Source organism: Symphodus melops (assembly GCF_947650265.1).
Source record: "Symphodus melops genome assembly, chromosome: 1".
NCBI lineage: Eukaryota > Metazoa > Chordata > Actinopteri > Labriformes > Labridae > Symphodus > Symphodus melops.
Genome location: NC_136691.1, coordinates 34,061,668 through 34,082,353, shown reverse-complemented (window position 1 = coordinate 34,082,353; position 20,686 = coordinate 34,061,668). Strand labels below are relative to the sequence as shown.

The 20,686-nt window shown below is 39.6% G+C and overlaps 1 protein-coding gene across 1 annotated transcript in view; it reads left to right on the top strand.

The window, feature by feature from the left end:
* The window catches only part of npr3 (natriuretic peptide receptor 3), a 34,577-nt gene extending 17,429 nt beyond the window's left edge, over positions 1-17,148 (top strand). The window contains exons 2-8 of the mRNA XM_079346130.1: positions 8,571-8,693; positions 9,807-9,982; positions 11,941-12,076; positions 13,099-13,193; positions 13,320-13,437; positions 13,551-13,635; positions 13,996-17,148. Coding sequence (XP_079202256.1) covers positions 8,571-8,693; positions 9,807-9,982; positions 11,941-12,076; positions 13,099-13,193; positions 13,320-13,437; positions 13,551-13,635; positions 13,996-14,104 — 842 coding nt within the window. The 3' untranslated portion in view covers positions 14,105-17,148. The remainder of the gene's footprint in view (positions 1-8,570; positions 8,694-9,806; positions 9,983-11,940; positions 12,077-13,098; positions 13,194-13,319; positions 13,438-13,550; positions 13,636-13,995) is intronic.
* The last annotated feature ends 3,538 nt before the right edge of the window (positions 17,149-20,686 follow it).

The window sequence follows — 20,686 nt, the reverse complement described above, 5'->3', positions numbered from 1 at the left end:
GCGCCCCTCCAACCATGTTCATCATCATTATGTAATAAATAATCTGACAGAAAAAAGTGCAAATATCGTAACGATGTAAACATTTCATTTGGATGTCCAAAGATCCCCACTGAGAACATGTATTTTTTATGACCTTTCCAAGACACAGTTATTTGGTTATAAGGTGTTTATACTGTCACTACCAGTTATTCATGTTCCTTTAGCCTGCTAACTAAGCTAACAAGGTGACTGCTAATGACTCGACTCTGACCCTCAGCGGTATACACTCGACTGGTCAGAGCTGGACGCACTAGGCTGCTCTGCTAACTAAGCTATAATGTTAAAACATCAGTGAACAGGCGCCTGAATATAATGCCGGCGGCACAAGCTGCTACGTAACTGTCTCTACCCCACTGTGGCTCAGTTGGTAGAGTCACTGCTCTCAACCGGAAGGTCAAGAGTTCGATCCCCAGCTCCTGCGAGAAACATGTCAGATGTGTCCTTGGGCAAGAAGCTTAACCCTGAATTGTTGTGTCATGGGCGTATGCATGGGATTAGATTCTTCTGAATGATCTTCCTCTAAATGATGGTCAACATACATAGCAACCAGTACCATCTGTGTGTGAATAGGTAGGTGTGACATGCGGTTTAAATGCGCTTTGAGTACTTTGAGTGCTTTGAGTAGTCAGAAGAGGAGGAAAGCGTTATTTAAGATCAAGTCCAGCATTCAATTTACTATTTAATTTTCATTATCCGCCCCACTGTCTTGCTCGCTTTGTCTTTTAATCCCAGAGGTTTAATTCTTGTATATGCTACAGTGACATTCAATGTCAAACTTGGGTTTTCAGAGGAATAATGCATGTGCAGTTTGCAACGAGTGTGACTTTTGGAGGTTTAAGTGCTCTTCGAGATGTTTCCTACCATTGTAACAAACCATGACCTCAAGCAGTTGCCTGCCTTATCTGTGGACAACAGTCCATCTGTTGCACTTAGTTATTTTCTGTGACAAAAACATGGCTCTCTTCAACTTCAGACATATCCACTGGTTGTTTCTTTTAGCCGCATCATAAACCCTTTTCACACATTCAGAAATCTCCTGAAAAACTCTGGGGATTACCCGGAGGGACTATATATGGTAATGCAAACAGTCCGTTTTTTGCGCGGATTTCACCCCCGGAGTTTCTCCTGCCAGACCCCTACTACCTCGCTAGTGTTTATTTTTTCCACAGAAAGTCCAGATGGGCTGATGTGAGAACGCTGCAGTAGATTATCCAGATAATTCACCTCAAACCAATAGGAGTGATGTTTCTGTACATCGTCTCTCTAGGTTTTGGTTATTCTTTGTGGCTCTAACATGTTCCTCTCCCACTTGATCTAAAGATATTCTGCTTGGCTCACGAGTTTCTGGTTGTGCCACCAGGTGGAGTGGCTTTGTGAGAGGCTGATTTTATAATATTATGTGTGTGAGAGATGCCTTCGTTGGCTTCTTGCAAGTGGAGATGCTTGAAGGAAGCACATTAGCTGTGGCATGGGTGGTGAAGCTGATTTTGCTTGCTTCCATTCCTCATTGGTCAATTCAACTCGTCATTGCATACATCACCCCTGTTCAACAAGACAGATAGCCTTAGTGCTTCTTTCTGTGTCCTTCTGTTGGAAGACATCCTGGACCACCACTTACCTTCACTCTGGCTTTGTGACCTTGAATCAAGCTGATTAGCTCTTCACCAGTCCAAGTCTTCTGTTGCACACTGGACCTGTCCACTAACATCCCTCCTCAGGGCAACTTGAGCACTGCATGTGCAACTTTTTCTTAGCTTCATCCGTCAACGTCCCCTTCCATATTAGCGATTGTATCAACAAGTGACGGGCTAACTTTCTTCTTTTTAGCTGAAGACTGCTGTGTGAACTAGTGCCGTAAAGCTGTACGGACACCTCAGAGAACCTGGGACAGGGGAGAGACACCATGAAAGTTAGTTTTCCATTACTTTTAAACTACTATTTCAAGTTGGAAATGTTAAACATTATCATTTACACTGTATATATTTTAAATAAATAAACCCACCTTGCTTTACTCATTGGGACTTATTAGATGTACTTTAAGGACCCATTTGGCTCATGTTGCTCAGACATCAGTGGACACCAAGCTATTTATTCACATGTAAGATCATATGTATCCAAACAGGGTAGAGCTTCAGTTTCAGTAAGCAGGGAGTTATTGACAACCTCTTGACTTATGGTAATACCCTGACCGGATCCAGGATTTTAAAATTGTAATTGCTACAAACATGAGTACAAATAATGATTTTGGTCCTATAGTTTGTGGAGAGCAATGAACAAAACAGCAAACACTAACCAGTCCCTCCAGGAAGTCACGATGTTGATTTCGCAACAATTCACGCAAATTCAACCAATCCCCGCGATTTCTGAGCGGCAATTTTGTCCAATCACCGCAACTTTTATTGTTTTCCCCACGACTTTCACCAATCAGAGAAAACAGCGAGCTATACGTCACCAAAGTTTAGTGACCACTGACCAAACTCACTTCCCAGTTTATATGCACTCAGGAGAGTGTGCATAAAGCGTTTGTGCGCTGAAAAGAAAAGCGCTGCAGGTACATCCTGTCTCCATGACTACAGTTTGTTGAAAAAGTGCCGCCGTGTAGCTGACACTGATCTTTTTACTGCATGTTTAATATTTTTGATAATTTTTTTAACCCAGCCGACATGGAGCATAAACGATCTGGGTACAAGATACGATCTGAAGGAAGATATAAAATAGAGGGAATATCAGACATTTTGAAAAGAGCAAATGTGGAAAAGATGAAAGAGCTCGATGCGGCCACGCAAAAATGACAGTGTGTGTGTGTGTGCGTATGTGAGAGGGAGACATCACTTAGTGAGGCAGAGGAATATGCTTCACAAAGTAAGTCAACTATTTTGAAATTTTTGCTTCCTGCCGCAATTTAATTGCAAAAAAAACAGCTAAAAACATTGCAACATTTATTGCAATTTTTTTGGAAAAGCTGCCGCGAATTCAGGCATTTTAGGCCGCAACAGTCCCCCAAAAAGTCTGTGAAATCCTGGAGGGACTAACAGACTGATTCACCAAGTCCTGAATCTAAAAACTGGAAATCTCACAAAATCTCTCAAAGGGCGACTTTAGAGTGAAAACATAGCGGACGAGCGGCAGGAAGAATTGGTGATTGTTTTTGGAACTTTAATTAAAAATGATTGAAGAAAACAGGAATAAGTCTGGAGGGTATGAAAATGGTCTGTACATGTTACAGAGTGAGCTGGAGGTGAGTCAAATTTGAATTGCTGTGGTTATTGTTCTTCCTTCTGCAGTCAACATGCTCATGAAAAGGGGTCAACAGAGAATGTATTTCATGAGGAGGCTGAACTCTTTTAATGTTTCTCACAACCCAGTCGCACAGTTTGCATACAAATAACACAACATTGTAATGTTGTGCAATGCATAAGCCAAATTGCAATTTTGCGTGCTTATGATACGCCATGCAACACATACCGACTGGTTAAGGTTAGGAAAAGGGATTGGGAGAGGTTAGAATAGTTGTCTATGGGTAACCCCTTGACTCCTCCTGATGAAAGTGAGGGATTGGCGTATCGTATGCACGCAAAATTGCAATTTGGCGTATGCACTGCACGACATTGCAATGTCATGTCAAAAACTGTGAGACTGGGCTGGTTTCACAAATCATTTTATGTAGCTTTCATCATTCTTTTCTTCAAAGTCTTTTAACGTTTTCTTTTATCTGTTGGTTCAGTGGGCTGTCTGTGACAGACACGAACAGTCGAAACCACATTGTGAAAGTCTGCTCAAAGATTATAGGAGTCCCGCTCGATGTCTTGAGCTCCCTTTGGAAAGAGCGTGTGGTCCTGAAAGCAAAAGGGATCACAAATGAACCGGGACATGTTCTCTCATCTGTCTTTTCTTTAATGCCCTCTGGACGGCACTATCTTGCCCCTCGGAGGAGAACCAACAGATACTCCAACTCTTTTATCCCTTCAGCTCCCTTCGGCTGTTGAATGCTGAACAATTCCAATTGAACTGACTTGACTGACGGTTACTGTGTAGTGATGTAACCTGTGAGGTTCATTTTATGCATTCATCTTTTAGATACAGTCGCTGCGTCGAATTAATGAAATTCTAGATCGCTTGCGCTGGTTTCTTATTGGTTGACCTGTTCATCTGGTGAACTGGTGTTACTGTTCTTATGTTGTCTTTGTGTCTTTCAATCGCTCGGGAGGCTGTGAAACTGAATTGCCCTTCTGAGATAGATGAAGTTGTTGAAGAATCTGAATCTTGACTGTATACAGGTTGCAGTTGTGTCAGCCTTGTCATGTCCTTCATGGCTGCATTGACTGGGGAAAGTCCAGTCTAAGTTTTTCCTCTTCCCGCTTCCCATCTTGAAGCCTGTGAGATGACTTGCATTTTTATTTGAAGGCCAAGAGGGTGATAGTGCAGGCTGCCGGCTGCCATGTTGTTGTAAAGTCAGCCGTGCATGAAGCACAGTTGCAGGGCCTGAAATGGGTTTTTTATAATTTGGGGGAATTACCCCTCTAAATGCTCCCTTTAGGGGAGATCATTACTTGTTGGGGAGAAGTAGGGTGGTATTTGTGAGCTTAAGGTTTTGTCCTAATTTAACCTCTGAAGAGTCTTTATAGAACCATTGTCCTGTGTTTTCTTAATTCCTAAAGTTTCTTAAGTGTTCTGTTCGGGGCAAGGCAGCAAGCCAGCTCCTGATGTCTGCTTGAGGTATTAAGTGTGCAGCTGAGGCTTTTTTCCTTTGCTTTTTCATCTTTCTCCTCTCCTTGATTAGCCTGTTGATCTCTTGCTGCCTCCTGGACTTGTTTGGCGCTGGTAATGCCTTTCCACTTTCGTTTTGCTCACGTCAAGCGCTCCAATCCAATTAGCCAACAATTGCATGAAACCAGAGCACCTCAAGTGTTACAAGGTTGTTGTTTTGTAAATCAGACTGATGCTGCTGCTGCTGCAGCTGGTGCACTTCTAAATAAATTTGTTTGACTGGTCAGGGGACAATGGGCTACATTTGTTTTTGTTGTTTTAAAGGGAATACCTTATTAAACATTTGACAACTACTGATATTTAGATCAGTTTCAGTGAGTCAACTGGAAAGTGACTCATTTTTGTGGTCTAAAATGAGTCACTTCACCAAACCGTGCAGCATCTGAAGCAGTTATTTATCACAAGTTTTTCATCTGGTTTTGGAGTGAAATTAGTGCCATTATACAGTTGGTATACCAAAGGTTTCTGTTCCATCAGATGCACAGGACCAAGATGACTGAAAAACACACTAAAATGCCTCCTGTGCAGACACTGTGGCAGGTACTTTCCCCGCCTGTGCCAGGTGTTAGGTGGAAGATTCAATGCGCTATTGCCAATCTAGAGGTGTTACACAACTTGATTTTTGTGCTCCATTTCCTTTCAACGTTGAATCTACTGTACATATTACATCTGCTGATACGATGATGTGATTGTGTATTGAGCTGTCACTTTATTAAGTCAAAGAAAATCAATCACCAATTACTTAGTTTCTAACCTTTTCGTGGTTAAAAAGTCAACGATTTGGAGGTTTCAGCATTTTAAATGTGATGATGAGCTGCTGTTTTGTCACTTAGAACAGTGAAGACTTTGGGTTTGATGAAGCTCTTCAATATCAGCATTAAGGGATCAAAATGTTTGATACTTTTTGTATCCAGGTCTTTTAAAACGATATGATCCCTGTTATTTTATTGATCAACAGGATCAATTCAATTTTAATTTTAATTACGGATTCAAGATTAAAAAGTTCTGAAAAAAATGTTTTTAGTAATGTATTTTTAAAAATAGGTGTGTAGGAGAGAAATGTCTCTATTTAATTTAGACAGTGTGTAGGTGTTTGCCTTTTGACAATTAAAAACAAGAAATCATCCAATACTGGTTACCTATTACTTCTGTTGTTGTTGGTATTTATAACGTTTGATTTTTACTAGAATCACATCGAAGTTTAAAGTTCTCTATTGTTACAACCCAAATTGAGATGATTTTTTCATCCATTTTAATTTATTAGAATGGTAAATCTTTGAATCAGCTGATAAACAAGAATAATAAATTTAATAGCTTGTTGCAAGCCTAACCAATTTCCTTGAGAGAGTAATATTTTCTGACAGCGATCTGAATGCAGAGCTGCAGAACATCATCTGCTCCATCTGCAGGCTCTGATCACTGTGATGTGCTCTGGAAAGCCAGGATTACATACTACAGACTGTGGAAAATTAACCACTTCAACCAACCACAGAATCACATGTGCACATCAAGCTTGTTGGTTATGATTATTAATGATCCACAGGCATATTGAAGACTGTAGCTCTGGTTGTAATTCTTCTCCTTAAAACTGGGATTTAAGTGTGGCTGTTCGGCTCTGGTGGTGAGTAAAAAGATGTTGTTCAAAGGATTGATCAGAAGGCTGAAATCTTGAAAAATTAAAGTGGCTTATTTAACAACCAAAATTGCACAAAAGAGCAAAAAACAAGAGTCCTGGGTAAATCCATAAAAAGAAAATAAACCACATCAAATGAATAAAACAGCCTCACAGCGAGCTGCCACAAGCAACAATTTACTGCACTCTAATCATTCTGGGGGTTCGGCTGATTTCTGTTTGGCATGTGAACAAATGTGAGATCTGCAGTATGCCATAAATACCCCGATTGATTCATAAATCTACAGTCATCATACCAGTCTGCTCACCGACCATTTCCCACAGTGCAAAGTGCCAGACCAGACTGAAAAATAACAGATAGCTTCGTCCATCCTATGATGGGAAGTGATAACAATCAAACCAAACCACACAAATATAAAGCAGCCCAAGGCTGAGACAGTTTCTGAAACTACCTACTGCATACTACTGTCAAATGTAGTCGTATTTACTGATATGGCTCAATTAGTGGTGACTTTTTGAGTCTGAAGAAGAGCTGCACTCGAAACGTCACTCACTCACTCACTTACGGGATGTGCTCATAATAAATGCCCAAAAAAAGGGAGCAAGTGTGCGGTCTCCTTCCTTTATTCTTTCAATTAGTGGTGGGAACATTTTTTTTATTATTATTATTATTTATACGTACTACTAGAAGGGGCGTTCGTAAAGAACCTATGTCTAGTTTTAGACCTCTCTTTGCCCGACCCTAATTGGAGCAAACCATTGCAGGGGCAATGGAAACCAAGTAACACAATTCCCACTGAAACACTAATAAATCAAAAAACATCAACATGACATGAATAAACATGAAACCTGTTTATTCAACCTATTTAGATAAACTAGAAACACTAGCTTACTAAAGGCTCCCCTCTGTGTTGATTAGATAGATAGATAGATAGATAGATAGATAGATAGATAGATAGATAGATAGATACTTTATTGATCCCGAGGGAAATTCAAGGCATCCAGTAGCAGTATACAGACAGGCAGAACACAAGACATTAGTTACAATACACACCCGCTGTCCCCCCACCCGCCCCTCTGTATACAATAATCTCCCAAACAAGATTTAGCAGCCCCTATGTGACTAAGAGTAAACATAATTACAGGTTATAGCATTAGACTTAAAACTTATATATAGTGGTAAATTTAAAAAAGAAAAGAAAATGAGGGGAGAATTCCTGAAATTAAAAAAGTATAATGTATATATAGTATAATGTACATAACCTGTGAAGGAGAGAAAAACATGTGCTGATTAAAAGAGACTTGTAAACAGTGAATTAGGCACTAGTGACCTCACCCTGCTGGCTGCAGTAAGTGTAGGGACACTGTGAGGGGGCAGATGAAGAGGAATAGAGGAGGCACATTAAAAAACAATCAGTCATCGACCTGTTCAAATCTGTTCCTCCTCCAAAAGTTCTAACAGCTCTTGATGTGATGTGAACTGTTTCATATAATACATCATATTTCCGGGTGAAACTCTTTGCAATGACGATGGAAAAAAAGAACAACACAGCTTTTATAATGATTGTGAATTTTTTGTCTTACTTCTTAACAATGTATCGCGTTTTAATCGTTATTACAGTAAGCTTTCGAGATAAGATCATCACAACACTCTGAATATATCACATTACATAAGAAACAATACAGACTGTCAGCATTAGTTTATTAGGTTTATTAAGGTCTGAAAAATATGCATTCATTTTTTGTTGTGATTTATTGTATTATGCTGTTTGGTCCCTTTACCTTTTTCAAAGTGAAAGCCTCACCTTTATTTTGAAATGTAAAATAATAGTATTTCAAACACGAGATTATAAATGTGAATAATCGTAATTAACTACTGAAGTTAAGCCATTATCCACGATTAGATATTGTCAATGTGTCTCACTTATAACTTAGATTCCACCTTTAATGTAGACTGCGTGGGCATGTCTTTCTATCCTTTTTTTATTGGTGTAAAAAAGAAATGGTCATATAAGAAGCCATGTGCATGTGGGGAGCATGAACATTTTGGTTTGTGCACTTATACATCATTCTACTCCTGCTCCAAACTGTTTTCTCTAACTGAGTTTTTCTCTGTGTGATTGTCCTGCAGTGGTGATCATGTGCATGCCTGCAGAAAAAATACGAGAGATCATGCTCGCTGCGCACAGACGAAGGCTGACCAACGGAAACCACATGTTCTTTAATGTTGAACTCTTCAATGCCACTTCTTACGGTACTTTCAACATCACATTACATTCAAATCTGTGATATTTTACAGACTGAAGTTATTAAGAAATATGTTTAGCTTTCATGTAATGCACAGGTGTCAAACTCCAGTCCTGGAGGGCCGGCTTCCTCAGACTGTTAGATGTCTCCCTGCTCTAACACACCTGCTTTAAACCAATGTGTTGTCATTAAGCGCTGCAGAAGCCTGATAACAGTCACTCATTGGATTCAGCTGCGTCCGAGCAGGGAGACATCTAACAGTCTGAGGAAGCCGGCCCTCCAGGACTGGAGTTTGACACCCCTGATGTAATGCATGGATGAGATCTTTGTTTATGTACAGTGTATCGTCCATTCATTTTTGAACAGAGCCACATGTTCTGTTGTTATTGACACTGTTCTTGAGTGGGTGGGATAGTAGCAGCTTCTGACATCTGAGACATCAGATATGAAAGTTAATAATTCAAAAAGCTCTTTCAACAACCAAACACTTAAGATCTGTAGTGTTTATAGTGTAAGTACTGGAAGAGTAGGGCTGTAAATAGAATTTATCCTTTAAAAAGAAGGCTACTCCTGTTTATTTCACAGGGAAATCCTGGATTAGAGTCCCACCTTTGTTGTTGGTGTTGCTTTGAATAGTAAGTCACCTAACTCTACCAGTGCATCAAAAAGAAGCAAAACAACTATTTAAAAATGACATCTCATGGAAACACACAGGGTTATGTTTTTAAGCACTGGGCTGTTGACAAGCTGCTGTATTTGATGAGTTAGTGAGAACAGAATCAAAATACGAGGTGGCTTTGGAGTCTGAGATGCTAAGGGCCAACACTTTAGGCTTCTTCCATCAAGTCTACACTATTAGATAAACAGAAATAAATATGGTACAGATTGTGATTTATGCTGTGCATACTCTAAAATGTAGGTGAATGTCATTGAGGTAAACTTTGTCAGCTAAATGAGGATTGTTTCCTCAAAGCAACTGCTCCCTGTTCATTTAAACCTTTTGATTTTTCTAAAAGGACTGCTTTGTAATTTGCACAAGTCTAGCTGTCAATTCTCACTGTAGAAGCAGCATATACAGTATAATGAATCATTGTACTTTGTTTTTTTCCCTATACTGTAGGAAACGGCTCATGGAAGAGAGGAGATAAATATGACAGTGATGCAAAACAAGCCTACGTCTCCCTGAACACTGTGACGCTGCTCAGGACCGTCAAGCCTGAGTTTGAAAGCTTCTCCTTGGAAATGGAAAAGGCCTTCAAAAAAGCTGGATTTCTGGACTGCAATGACTGTGGAAGTGTACGTATACTGTCTGAGATTTCAACATGAAGGGACAAGCTTCTTCTTATTTCAGGCATTTAATCGTCAAAGACAAAAGCCATTTCACAAATGCTCTCCTGAAAATCTCAAACCAAAAAATCAGGACAGTCTGCTTCTAAAATCTTCCTGAACTGTGTCAGATAGGGAAGCTTTTACTGTCGGACAGGACAGGGGGGTCTCAGGAGGTTTATGTATTTTGTTTGATTAGACATATTCAGGTCAAAAGAACACACCTGGTGAGTAAAGAAGAATATGAAGCAGCTTCATTATGTGCAGGACCCTTGTACAAGTCATGTAATATAAACGTCATCAGCCCCACCCACTCAAAATTTCTTACATGAGCTCACCCAACTTCATGCAGGAATTTAACTTGGTGCCTGGCTTCCAGCCTGGGTAAAGTCATGATGAAAAGTTGGTGTGGTTTGTTTACACATGCAGCTCACTCTGAACATATCAGCAAGTTTTCAGGAGTTTTGTGCAAGTGTGAAAACACTTGTTGGTTCATGCATTGACCTATGTAGTAATTTGATTCAATTAGATTGTAGATATTGGACTTTCTGTCCATCCTAAATCTCCATTTCAAAATATCCATGTAGACCAGTGTTTGGTTGTTAAAATTACAAGAACATAAAATCTGAGAGTATCTTCATAAATAGATAGTGACAAACAAACTACCGTAAATTTCGGACTATAAGCCGCTACTTTTTGTCGCGGTTTTGAACACTGCGGCTTTTAAAACGATGCGGCTTATTTATGGATTTTTCTTGCGGGACAATGAGCTTGTGCTGCAAAAACATTTGACTTCGTCACATCGGATCTTAATATCAGTCATTTTGCGCTTCATGCACGCACCCTCATCATGGAAAACACACGGAGAAATACATATGATGCAGCTTTCAAGTTAAAGGCGATCGACCTGGCTGTCAAAGAAGCTAACAGAGCTGCTGCACGTTAAGATGACACTGACAGCGACAACAGAGACTGAGGAAGTGAGTAATGAAGTCATTCTGAGGCAGTGAATGGATGGACTTTTTCCTGTGAAATGTATTACGGTCATCTTTTTCATCAGCCGCGTTACAGACACTGTTTGATAAAGGATTTACAGTAGGCTTCATATTTGCGGATGTTACCAGTAGTACGTATTTCATTAAAAGTTAAAAAAATGTCTTTGTGTCACGTCTTTCTGTGTAAATAGCTCTTGTTATAGCGTGGACACCTGCGGCTTATAATCAAGTGCGGCTTATATATGTACAAATACATTTTTTTACCTATTTTTAGCTGGTGCGGCTTATATCCAGGTGCGCTCAATAGTCCGGAATTTACGGTATATCATATCATATCTGATCATAAACAGAACCTGATTGCTGATGAAGAAAGGTGTACAACACCCTCTTAATACACTGTTCCTGATGCTGTGTACATTTGCCTTTAGTGTAAGTGTAGTTAAAGATTTACTGAAACTTCTGGTGAACTTCCTAATTAATACCAAGATGCAAACTCGAGTGTTGAAAGATGAAGTCTTTGCAAAACTTCAACAAATTGCAGATGAGTCAACTTGAGGCTTGCTGCAATAGCAGAGAAATCCCCATTAGATCCAATAGTTAAATTAACTAGTTAAAGACAACCTCCCATTATCCGGAAATCCCGGGGTATTATGGTTGTATCTGTCTCAAAAAAAGCCACAAAGTAAAGTTGCACTATTTTTCTCCTGTCTTGGGAACTAAGCACAAGTCATGATCATGTAAAGCCATGCATGTGTTGTTTATTCATGTTGAGAGCTAACTGTGCTCAGGCCCGATTAGTCCTGGAGCAGTGTGAGCGCAGGCCAGTGGGCGGGGTGTCAATCGGGCTTCAATCATGTTTGATTCTGTGTAATTCCATTCATAATGTTGTAGCTGTGGTCCAATACTTCAACTTATTTCTTTGTTTTACTTTAGGTCAACATGTTTGTTGAGGGGTTCCATGATGCCATGTTCTTATACGCCATTGCTCTGCATGAAGCCATGAAAAATGGATTGAGTAAGAAGAATGGAACAGAGATCACCGCTCACATGTGGAACAGAACTTTTGAAGGTAAAACCTTCGTGACCTAAACTATGAGCTGAAATATAACTCGTGATTTTTCAAATGTCCCAAAAATGATATAAAGAAAAGTTTAAAAGAATAGACTTTCTGTAAATTTAAAACAAAGGCATGTTTTAGCTTACTCTGGGATCAAGAGTTATCTCCAGGTCAGATGATGTATATTCAGTAATCCATCCAGTTTTGGGTTTACCAGCTTGTCACAACCATAACATAAGTTTGTCATGAAACCAGAATTTCAAACTGACAAACTATTGGAAATGATAGCAAAACCTGTGTCCGTACCATAGCAACAAATATTTTAGTCCCCAGATTGGGAACCTTATTGTTGTTGTTTTCAATTATCAAAATGAACACAGCGTGCATGAGTCATTTTTGATGGTTTCATTTTTCTCTATCAGCACCCGTCTTATGGAAATCAAGAAGTTTCTACTTTTTTTGAAATTATTCTTCATTAAAATAATCTAGATTGTATTGTATAAAAATATGTGGTACTAAAAAGTATCAAAGTATTGAGGATTTGGACATCCTTCGTTTGACATCAGACTTCTTAAGGTCAAGGCCCACAGAGCATCCAGCCCCCTGATAGAAATGACGTTAGAAGCATTTGGTTGTGTCTGGGACTGCATAGTCGCAGACCAATCAGGATGTCCATGATGAAACCTGTACACCGCTGGAAGCTCATCACAACTTAACAATTGAGCATTGGAAGAAGGTGGCCTGGAGATACACGGCCACCAGGTCAAGGTGTTGACTTGCCCGTATGAATTTCCCAGATCCCAGTCTAACCAAGCATCTGTTGTATATGTGCTGGAAATCAAGTCTGATCGACTTCACCATTCTTTTGGAGTCCATGTCTCTTCAGCTCAGGGATCTTTTGGCCCTGAATCAGAAACAATATTACACTACCAAGAAGGTGGTCACAGTGTTATGGCTCATTGTACAATTATTGTCTCAAATTAAATAATAGATTAGCTTTATGATTTTTCCTTTGTTTTCATTATGGTGTGTAGGGATCGCTGGCCAGGTATCCATGGATTCTAACGGTGACAGGAATGGAGATTTCTCTTTGATGGCCATGACCAATGTTGAAGCAGGAACCTATGAGGTAAGAAGAATGTTTTAAACAATGTTATGCGGCATCGCTAAGGCGCTAACTTAACAAGCTAAAGGACGAGAATAAACGACGTCCTTGTGAAAGTTTAAAATGCTGATAATGTATGCTAACTTTTAGGTGGTGGCCAACTACTTTGGAGTAAATGGAACTTTTCAGCTGCTTCCTACCTTCAACGCTGACCATTTCACTCTGAAAGGAAAATATAAAGAGCACCTGGAGATACCTGACAAATCATGTACGTGAACAGTACTCCAAACAGCTGACTCTGAAATTTGATTTGGATGATTTTAATAATCTTAATTTTGTGATGAAGTACATATTTTTACCAATAACTGCTCTTGAACACAGGTGGACTGGGAGTATCAGCTCTGACTGGAGTCATAGTGGGAGCCGTTCTGGGAACTGCAATGCTTATAGGATTCTACTTTTTCAGGTAAAAATGGGAGATATTTATCTTATAATGGAAACTAATATGTCAAGCTCTGTCAGCTGGCGGCTTAAGTTCTAGTTTAACATGTTTTAATGCAAATCTGCTTTTTGGCTTATATACTTACTATTTTTCTTTCAGTAATGAATAATCAGTTTAAGATTAATTAATCACAATCATGTTGTGTCTGTATCTGAGTTCAAGTCCCGGCACAGACCAAGTCCAGAAATTGGCCTGGTAGCTGGAGAGGTGCCAGTCCTTCCTGGCTCCCCCCTCGTCCTCTACCGGCACACACCCACCCGCACCCTCACCGATGCTAGCCTCCTGTCCATGATTAATCCATTTATGTTGTCCATTCTTCTGCAGAAAAAACTACAGGATAACTATTGAGCGCCGCACACACACTGAAGAAGACACCGGGAAGCACCGTCAGTTACGAGAAGACTCCATCAGGTCAAACCTCTCAGCAGCGTAATCGTCAGCACCGACCGTCTCTTCACAGAGATTCACACATCTGAATGTGACCAAAGACTCTGAAATGGTTGTCAGTGGAGCCATGCTGTTAAATATTAGACGTGTTTTTATCCTTTTATTGATTTGATTCTTGTATCTCAGGACAGTTGTGACAGTCACAAAGCACCACTTACTTGGATTTTTCCCCGATACAAAGATATATGATTGTATTGGTGTGCAGAGAGCTTGGGCCATAATATTGTTAAATAACTTTTTAAGGAATGGTTTTAGTGATGTTCCCATGACTGTGAATGATTCAGAACAGACTGTGTATCTAAAACTAAAGTGGCATGCACTAGTTAGATGGTTAGGTCTCAAGACAAACAAAAATCTTTGTGTTTTTAATGACGGGGCATAACTTTGAAGGAAATAATTCATCTGGAACTAAAGGACTAAAAAGAGATGAATGTGAGATCCACGTCTTAAAGCTGAAAGCTACTGATAATAAAGTGGTCGTTCATTTATAAGCAAGATTATATGAGGAACTTTTTAATAGTAGATAAAATACCTTCACATGATGGAGGTCAGAGCTTTCTCAGTTTGGAGAAACAGGTAAGGCCCTGTGTCCACCAAGTGTTTTTTTTTTCTCAGCGCCAGCGTCTTTTTTTTCAGTCCTTTTCAATGGGTGGAGAGCATTTCCAGCAAAAAGCAGCCGCCTGAATGAAAAGCAGCGCGCTGCGTTTTAACAAGTGATGGCGCTCTTAAAAATGTATGATGTTCCCTGTATTTTAGTATCTCTTTACCTACATCCTCTGTGTCTGCTCGGGTAAAAAAAAACTATCTCAAATATAAAACGTGCAGTAAAAAGTAATGGAGCACTGTCAGTCATACATCTGTCGTTGTCAACACACTGTTGTCTTAGAGACAGGACAGATTTACAGCACTTTTTTATCTCAGAACACAAACGCTTCATGTAAAAATGCAAGTTGGACATGGTCACTTTCAAGTCCAGCTGCTCACGGCTGTGCTCGCTGCGCCTACGCTTCAGAAACTGACCCAGCTGTTGCTATGCACACGGATCCTGTGGAATCCACCAGTAACCTGTTCGATAGCTGAGGTATGTAATGCTGTGGACGGGAGCAGCGAGAAAACATCCGAGACCTACCAAAAAGGTCCCCACAAAATGTATTTTTGTGGTTAACTCCTTGTGGGTTTAGAAAGAGACAAGGATTTGGGTAAATAATTCGAATTACTTCACTGAATACTGAACTATGTTTGGCTGGAATATGACTGAGCATGAGTTTCGTCTGAAGGGGGGCCTTAGAAATAAGATGAGGAGCTTGAAGAAAAGCTGCTACTCTCTTGCATTGAAAGGAGCCAGTTAAGATGGTTGGTGTATGTGATTAGGATCCTCCCTGTAGCTTTCCTTCGGAGGTTTTCCAGGCACACCTAACTGGGGGTAGTCCCATAGCTGGAGGGACGTTATCTCTCATCTCGCCTGGGAATGCCTCAGAATCCCTCAACAGGAGTTGGAAAATGTTGCTGGGCACAGGGAAGTCCTGTTTAACTTATTGATGCCACTTCATCCTGACCTTGGTCTTACTAACTTGACCAACTCATTTCACGCGGCAGTCTAACCCCGCTCTCCTGACCTAACAGTCCTACATCTGTTTGGACTGTCCATTGCTCAAAACTGCAAACCTGAGCTGAATATTCCAGTCACCACACTGCGTCAACTGACGTCACCTACAATAAGCTAGTGGACAGCGCCCCCAATTTTTGTCAAATGTATTGTTCAATCATCCATCTGTCTCAGTTAGAGACTTGGCATTAGGAATGAGCGGATTTTTCAACGTTTGTTAAAATGAAGTACAAGTCTTAAGTATATTTTTTTCGTCACTCTGTTATAATTTTTCTGTCTGTTTTTTGTGTATGCTGTCTTTATCATTAACCAATGAACATAAAAGTGTATCTACAGGAATGGCACTCTTTTCCATAACATTTTCTATATGTAAAGCTAAAGGAAAGATTCATCTGGTGGCAAGGTTGAGTTTATAGAATATGCTGGTACTCTGGGCCGTTTTTCCAAATACGGGCTATGAAGGTAATATCCTGAATATTGACAAGTTCCTCATACAATTCCTCAAAGTATGTAACCCCCACCCCCTTTAAACTGCTGATGGTGTAAGGTTTTAGGCTCACAGTAACCCTGCTGAAATGCAGCAGCCTCCATACACACTTTTCTAACGAAGCACTTTGCTCCAAAAATGAAATACACTGGGTCACAATCTTCATCGTAATTTTTTCTATGCTTTTAGATCACTTCTTTTTCCATGTATTTGTCTATTTAATGAATTCCATTGCATACACAATTGTGGTCCCACTTTCTGATAAGGTACATTTAACAAATGTTGCTTACTTAATGGTTAAAAAAGTCATATAACTTAACTGAGGCCTTCAGCGACAACAACTTCTGTTGGATGGGTATTGTTTGTCCTTATAATCATCTTGATGCAAATAATGAAGACTAAAATGATTCAGTATTATCAGTATTAACATCTGCAAAGTTTGTTGCCCTGTTAGACCTTTTTTCGTAAAACAACTGTGTTCATAGATCCTTAAAACACTGTAATGTAATTGTAACCGGTTAAACAAAGGCCCATGGATGAAAAAAGTACAAAAAACCAATTCATATAATAATTACATTAAATGTTTACTGGAGTTAAAGGAGGATGAAGACCAGTTGATTCCTTATTAAAGGTTAGTTTATTATTAGGTATTAACAATAATAAAGATGTGAGTTACTGCTACTTATTAAGTGTTCCTTATCAGAAAATGGAGCTGTAATCATATTTAATTATATTTCCCAGAGATCATTGTTGTTCTTGTTATCACAACAGTGTGAGATGCAATCCAAGAACAGTGGTGACAGCATAAAACACATTTCACGTCACATTAGCAACCTTTTATTTTATTTTTGTAGCTCTTGTCATTTGGAGTGCATTATTAATGCAGGATTTGAAGACAAGGATTTTATAGACACAAAATAAAGACAGTGAACTTGATAAAGAACCGTCTTTGCCCATTTGTTCAGTGTATGTGTTTGGGAGAAATATCCAGTCAACTTTTTGCTGGAAAACAAGCTGGAAGGATTTTCATAAGCAGTAACGTGCTGCAAATACATTAAACTACATCAAATGGATTTAACATAAAAGAGGGAATATGTAGGCTGGAATACAGCATGAGAAGTTATAATGTTATTTAATCAACCTTAAGACATGTGAGTTAATCACAAGTAAACAGCTTTTACAGCTTCATACGGTTGAATCTCCAGAGTGAAGCCTCTGTGTAATTTACTACATACAGTATAAGAGTAAGAGTATGAGAGGGACTTACCAGAAAAAAGCGTGGGCTCCACCTGGGGATGAAACGAACCAAAAAATGACGTCTATTTTGCAGACAGATCTGGAGGGGAGGATTTTTAGATTCCCAGAGACATATAAAGCTCTATAGCATAAGTTCAGTCGGAGAGACTATAATCACCTTCACGGTCAGGTCATTCTCATTCATCCATTTTTGCATGCTCGCTCGCATTTCCGCTGTCATTCTCAAGCTGTCATTTTCTTGGGCTGTCGATAATCAGCCGTCCCGTTAGCAGCGTGTTGTTCCTCCCTCATTTTCAACCTATCTTCATTCTGCTCCCTTTTTAAATATGATTCTTTCTCTGCCTTAGTACCTTCATGCTAATGTTTTGTGTGTTCCTCCACCTCCCCATCACCGTCCGTCTTCACAGGATCATCCTCCATCAGTTCTTCACCCATCCAGTTTCATCAAGACATCAGCTTCACCACCGCCAGTGTCTGGACTCCATGGGGGGATTTATTCTGTCAACGCCAAGAATTATCATTCTCCAAACACATCAATCACCCCAAAGAGTCCAAGCGCCAAAGTCTTTCTGTCAATTCACATTTTTTATGTTATTCATTGTTTTACATAATTATTTTCATTCACTTTTCTCTACTGATTGAAAATCATCATTGGACATAGCCAATGTGTTCCTGTACTGCAACTACAGAAATAATTCAAAGTAAAAATTGGGACTTCTATTTGATCAGTCAGACACGCTTAGTGTGACCTGGTGTGTGTTGAACATTGCCCGGCAACAGACTGCCTCCTCAGCACAGTAATACCTGCATCTCAATATGCAGAAAAAACAAGATATTGTCCGAGCTGCAGCAAAGAAATTGATTGAATGTGGGACAGCATTTCTCAGTGTACCATGACTATCTTGCTGAGGAATCCTGGAAACGTGCACATAATGACCTAAGGGAACCGCTGTGCAAGGCTGGCGTGAGGTTTGGAGTAATATACAGTACCCTGCTTCCCTCATTGTCACCATTCATGAATAGAAGTTCACCTACAACTCAGGGAGGATGCAGCAAAAGACCTCAGGAAGCATTTCAAAAATTGTCTTTTTTTCTCTCACTATAAATATGGACACACATATTGGACATCTAAGTCATGTATCTGGCTTTACTGTCAGATGACAGATATAAGGTGAAATACTCTTACAGTGGTGACTTTGAACATAAACGGCATCACATCAATGCCGTCCCATTAAAGAAATAAAACTCTGACACATCTAAAGTCCTTTCGGAGGGACATTTTGTACACAGAGACCACGAGGGAAGATATGATTGTAAATGACACTGAAAAATACATTTAAATAATGATACTAATACAGTAGGTGATGAAGGATAGTTGTGGCCTTACAATCATCCTACATCATGAAAAGTAAACATACCGAGGGAGCAGATTCTGCTTCTTTCTGCAATCAGGATGAGGTCTTTTTAAATGCTCATTTTTCATAGTTGTTTCTTGTATTTATAAGCATATATGTCAATACAGGCTCATGAGGTATGCACTTCCAATCTAGTGGTGTGCGTGCATGACAGAACTCTTTCCATCTCACATGGGGATTCCATATGGAGATGTGACACTAAGTTATCAAAATGTTGCAGAAAAAAGATTATTCAATACAAGATTTCCTGCAGAGCTTTTGTGATTCCTGTCAGAGACAAAGATGTACAAACATGCCTGAGAGTATAAGTAGCCCTGTTGTCTCACACCTTTGGGTGTTAGGCAGCCTCTCACTTTAAAGACGGATACTTTTCAAATTGAAGGAGTGAAAGCCAACGTGCTTCATGAAGGAGACAGCTGGTTGCCCTGCTTATTATCGAGAGAGCAGCCAGTTTCCTATGAGACCTTGATTGAAGTCCTTGTGGGTACTGGGATATTGTCATCTGTGGTTATCTATCCATTACACGTGACTTTTTATGTCACAACCAATTTAGTTTGTTTGATTTTTTACTCTGAAATCAGCAAAACTTGATGTACCCACCTACCGTTTACTTCTTGTTTTGTTTGTTGAGGGTTTTTTTGTGCATCTGATTGTTTGTTTTTCTTCTCTTCTTATCTTGTATTTGTAAATTCCTGTGTTTTTGGAAACATTTAAAATCTGTAAACAGAAAAAAAAAAATGTCTCTACCGTGGAATAAATTTACTTTGAACACCATCTGCTGTGTCCTTATGTCAATGGAATTTCTATTCTCTCAACGTCAGAATTAGAAACTGATGCTCTAAAAAATCTATGTGTGCAGTTTGTTCACTGTTTAATGTCGTGCTCCAGGTTTGTCTTAAACCCCATGATGCATGCACCTAAATGTTTCTAAAGCTGTTTTCACACAAGCACAAAACAGACATTTTTTAATGCAAAGTCAACATTTTTTTTAAACCCAACTTAAGCCACTAAAATGTGTAAGGTCAGGTTGAGCTGTTGCAAGACCACGTCAAATACTCAGGAAAATATACTGCGAGCAGGTGGGAGGGGCTGATGGCGTTGACATCTGATGAGCCTGTGTGATCCTGTGCAGGTAATGAAGCTGCTTCATACTCTTCTGCCTACCTCTATTATCTTTTCCACTCTTTTGTTTCTGACTGAAAATATGTACAACTAGAGATAGCTGTGATAAAAAAGACCCAAAACTGTCATCATTGTCATACTCTGACACTTTGTCCATTGTCTTAGATTTCTTTTTAAGTTCATTTCTTGCCTCGTGTGGTAGAAATTTCTGCTGTAAGCTGCATGTGTGGATAGAGTAACCCAGGAAGATTTTAAGTGGCAGGCTGTCCTGTATTTTCTTACAAATTCGTAAGGAATGAATTTGCACAAACAACCTTCAACATGCCTTCTGTGTGCCGGAGACATTAATTTACAAGGAAACAGCACAAATAACATATTACACAACAGCTGGGCTGAGAGCTGACAGGAACAGAAGCAAGGCGTCCATCAGTATCTGTGCTGATGGATGCTTCCTGTTCGCTGTTAGTGTATCCCCTAATTTACTTGTTTATTTATGCCTCCCCCATTCACAGTGTGCAGCTGTGACATGAGCTTCACGGGAAGAGTCTCTCCAGAGTTAAGTGTTACGTGTGGGAGAGCAGTTTGAGAAATTCTCCTTAATGTTAAAATATAGCAAAGTTCACAAAGAGCAGGGAGAAAAACCTGCTAAACATCTGCAGGTCTGATTTCAACATCACTTCG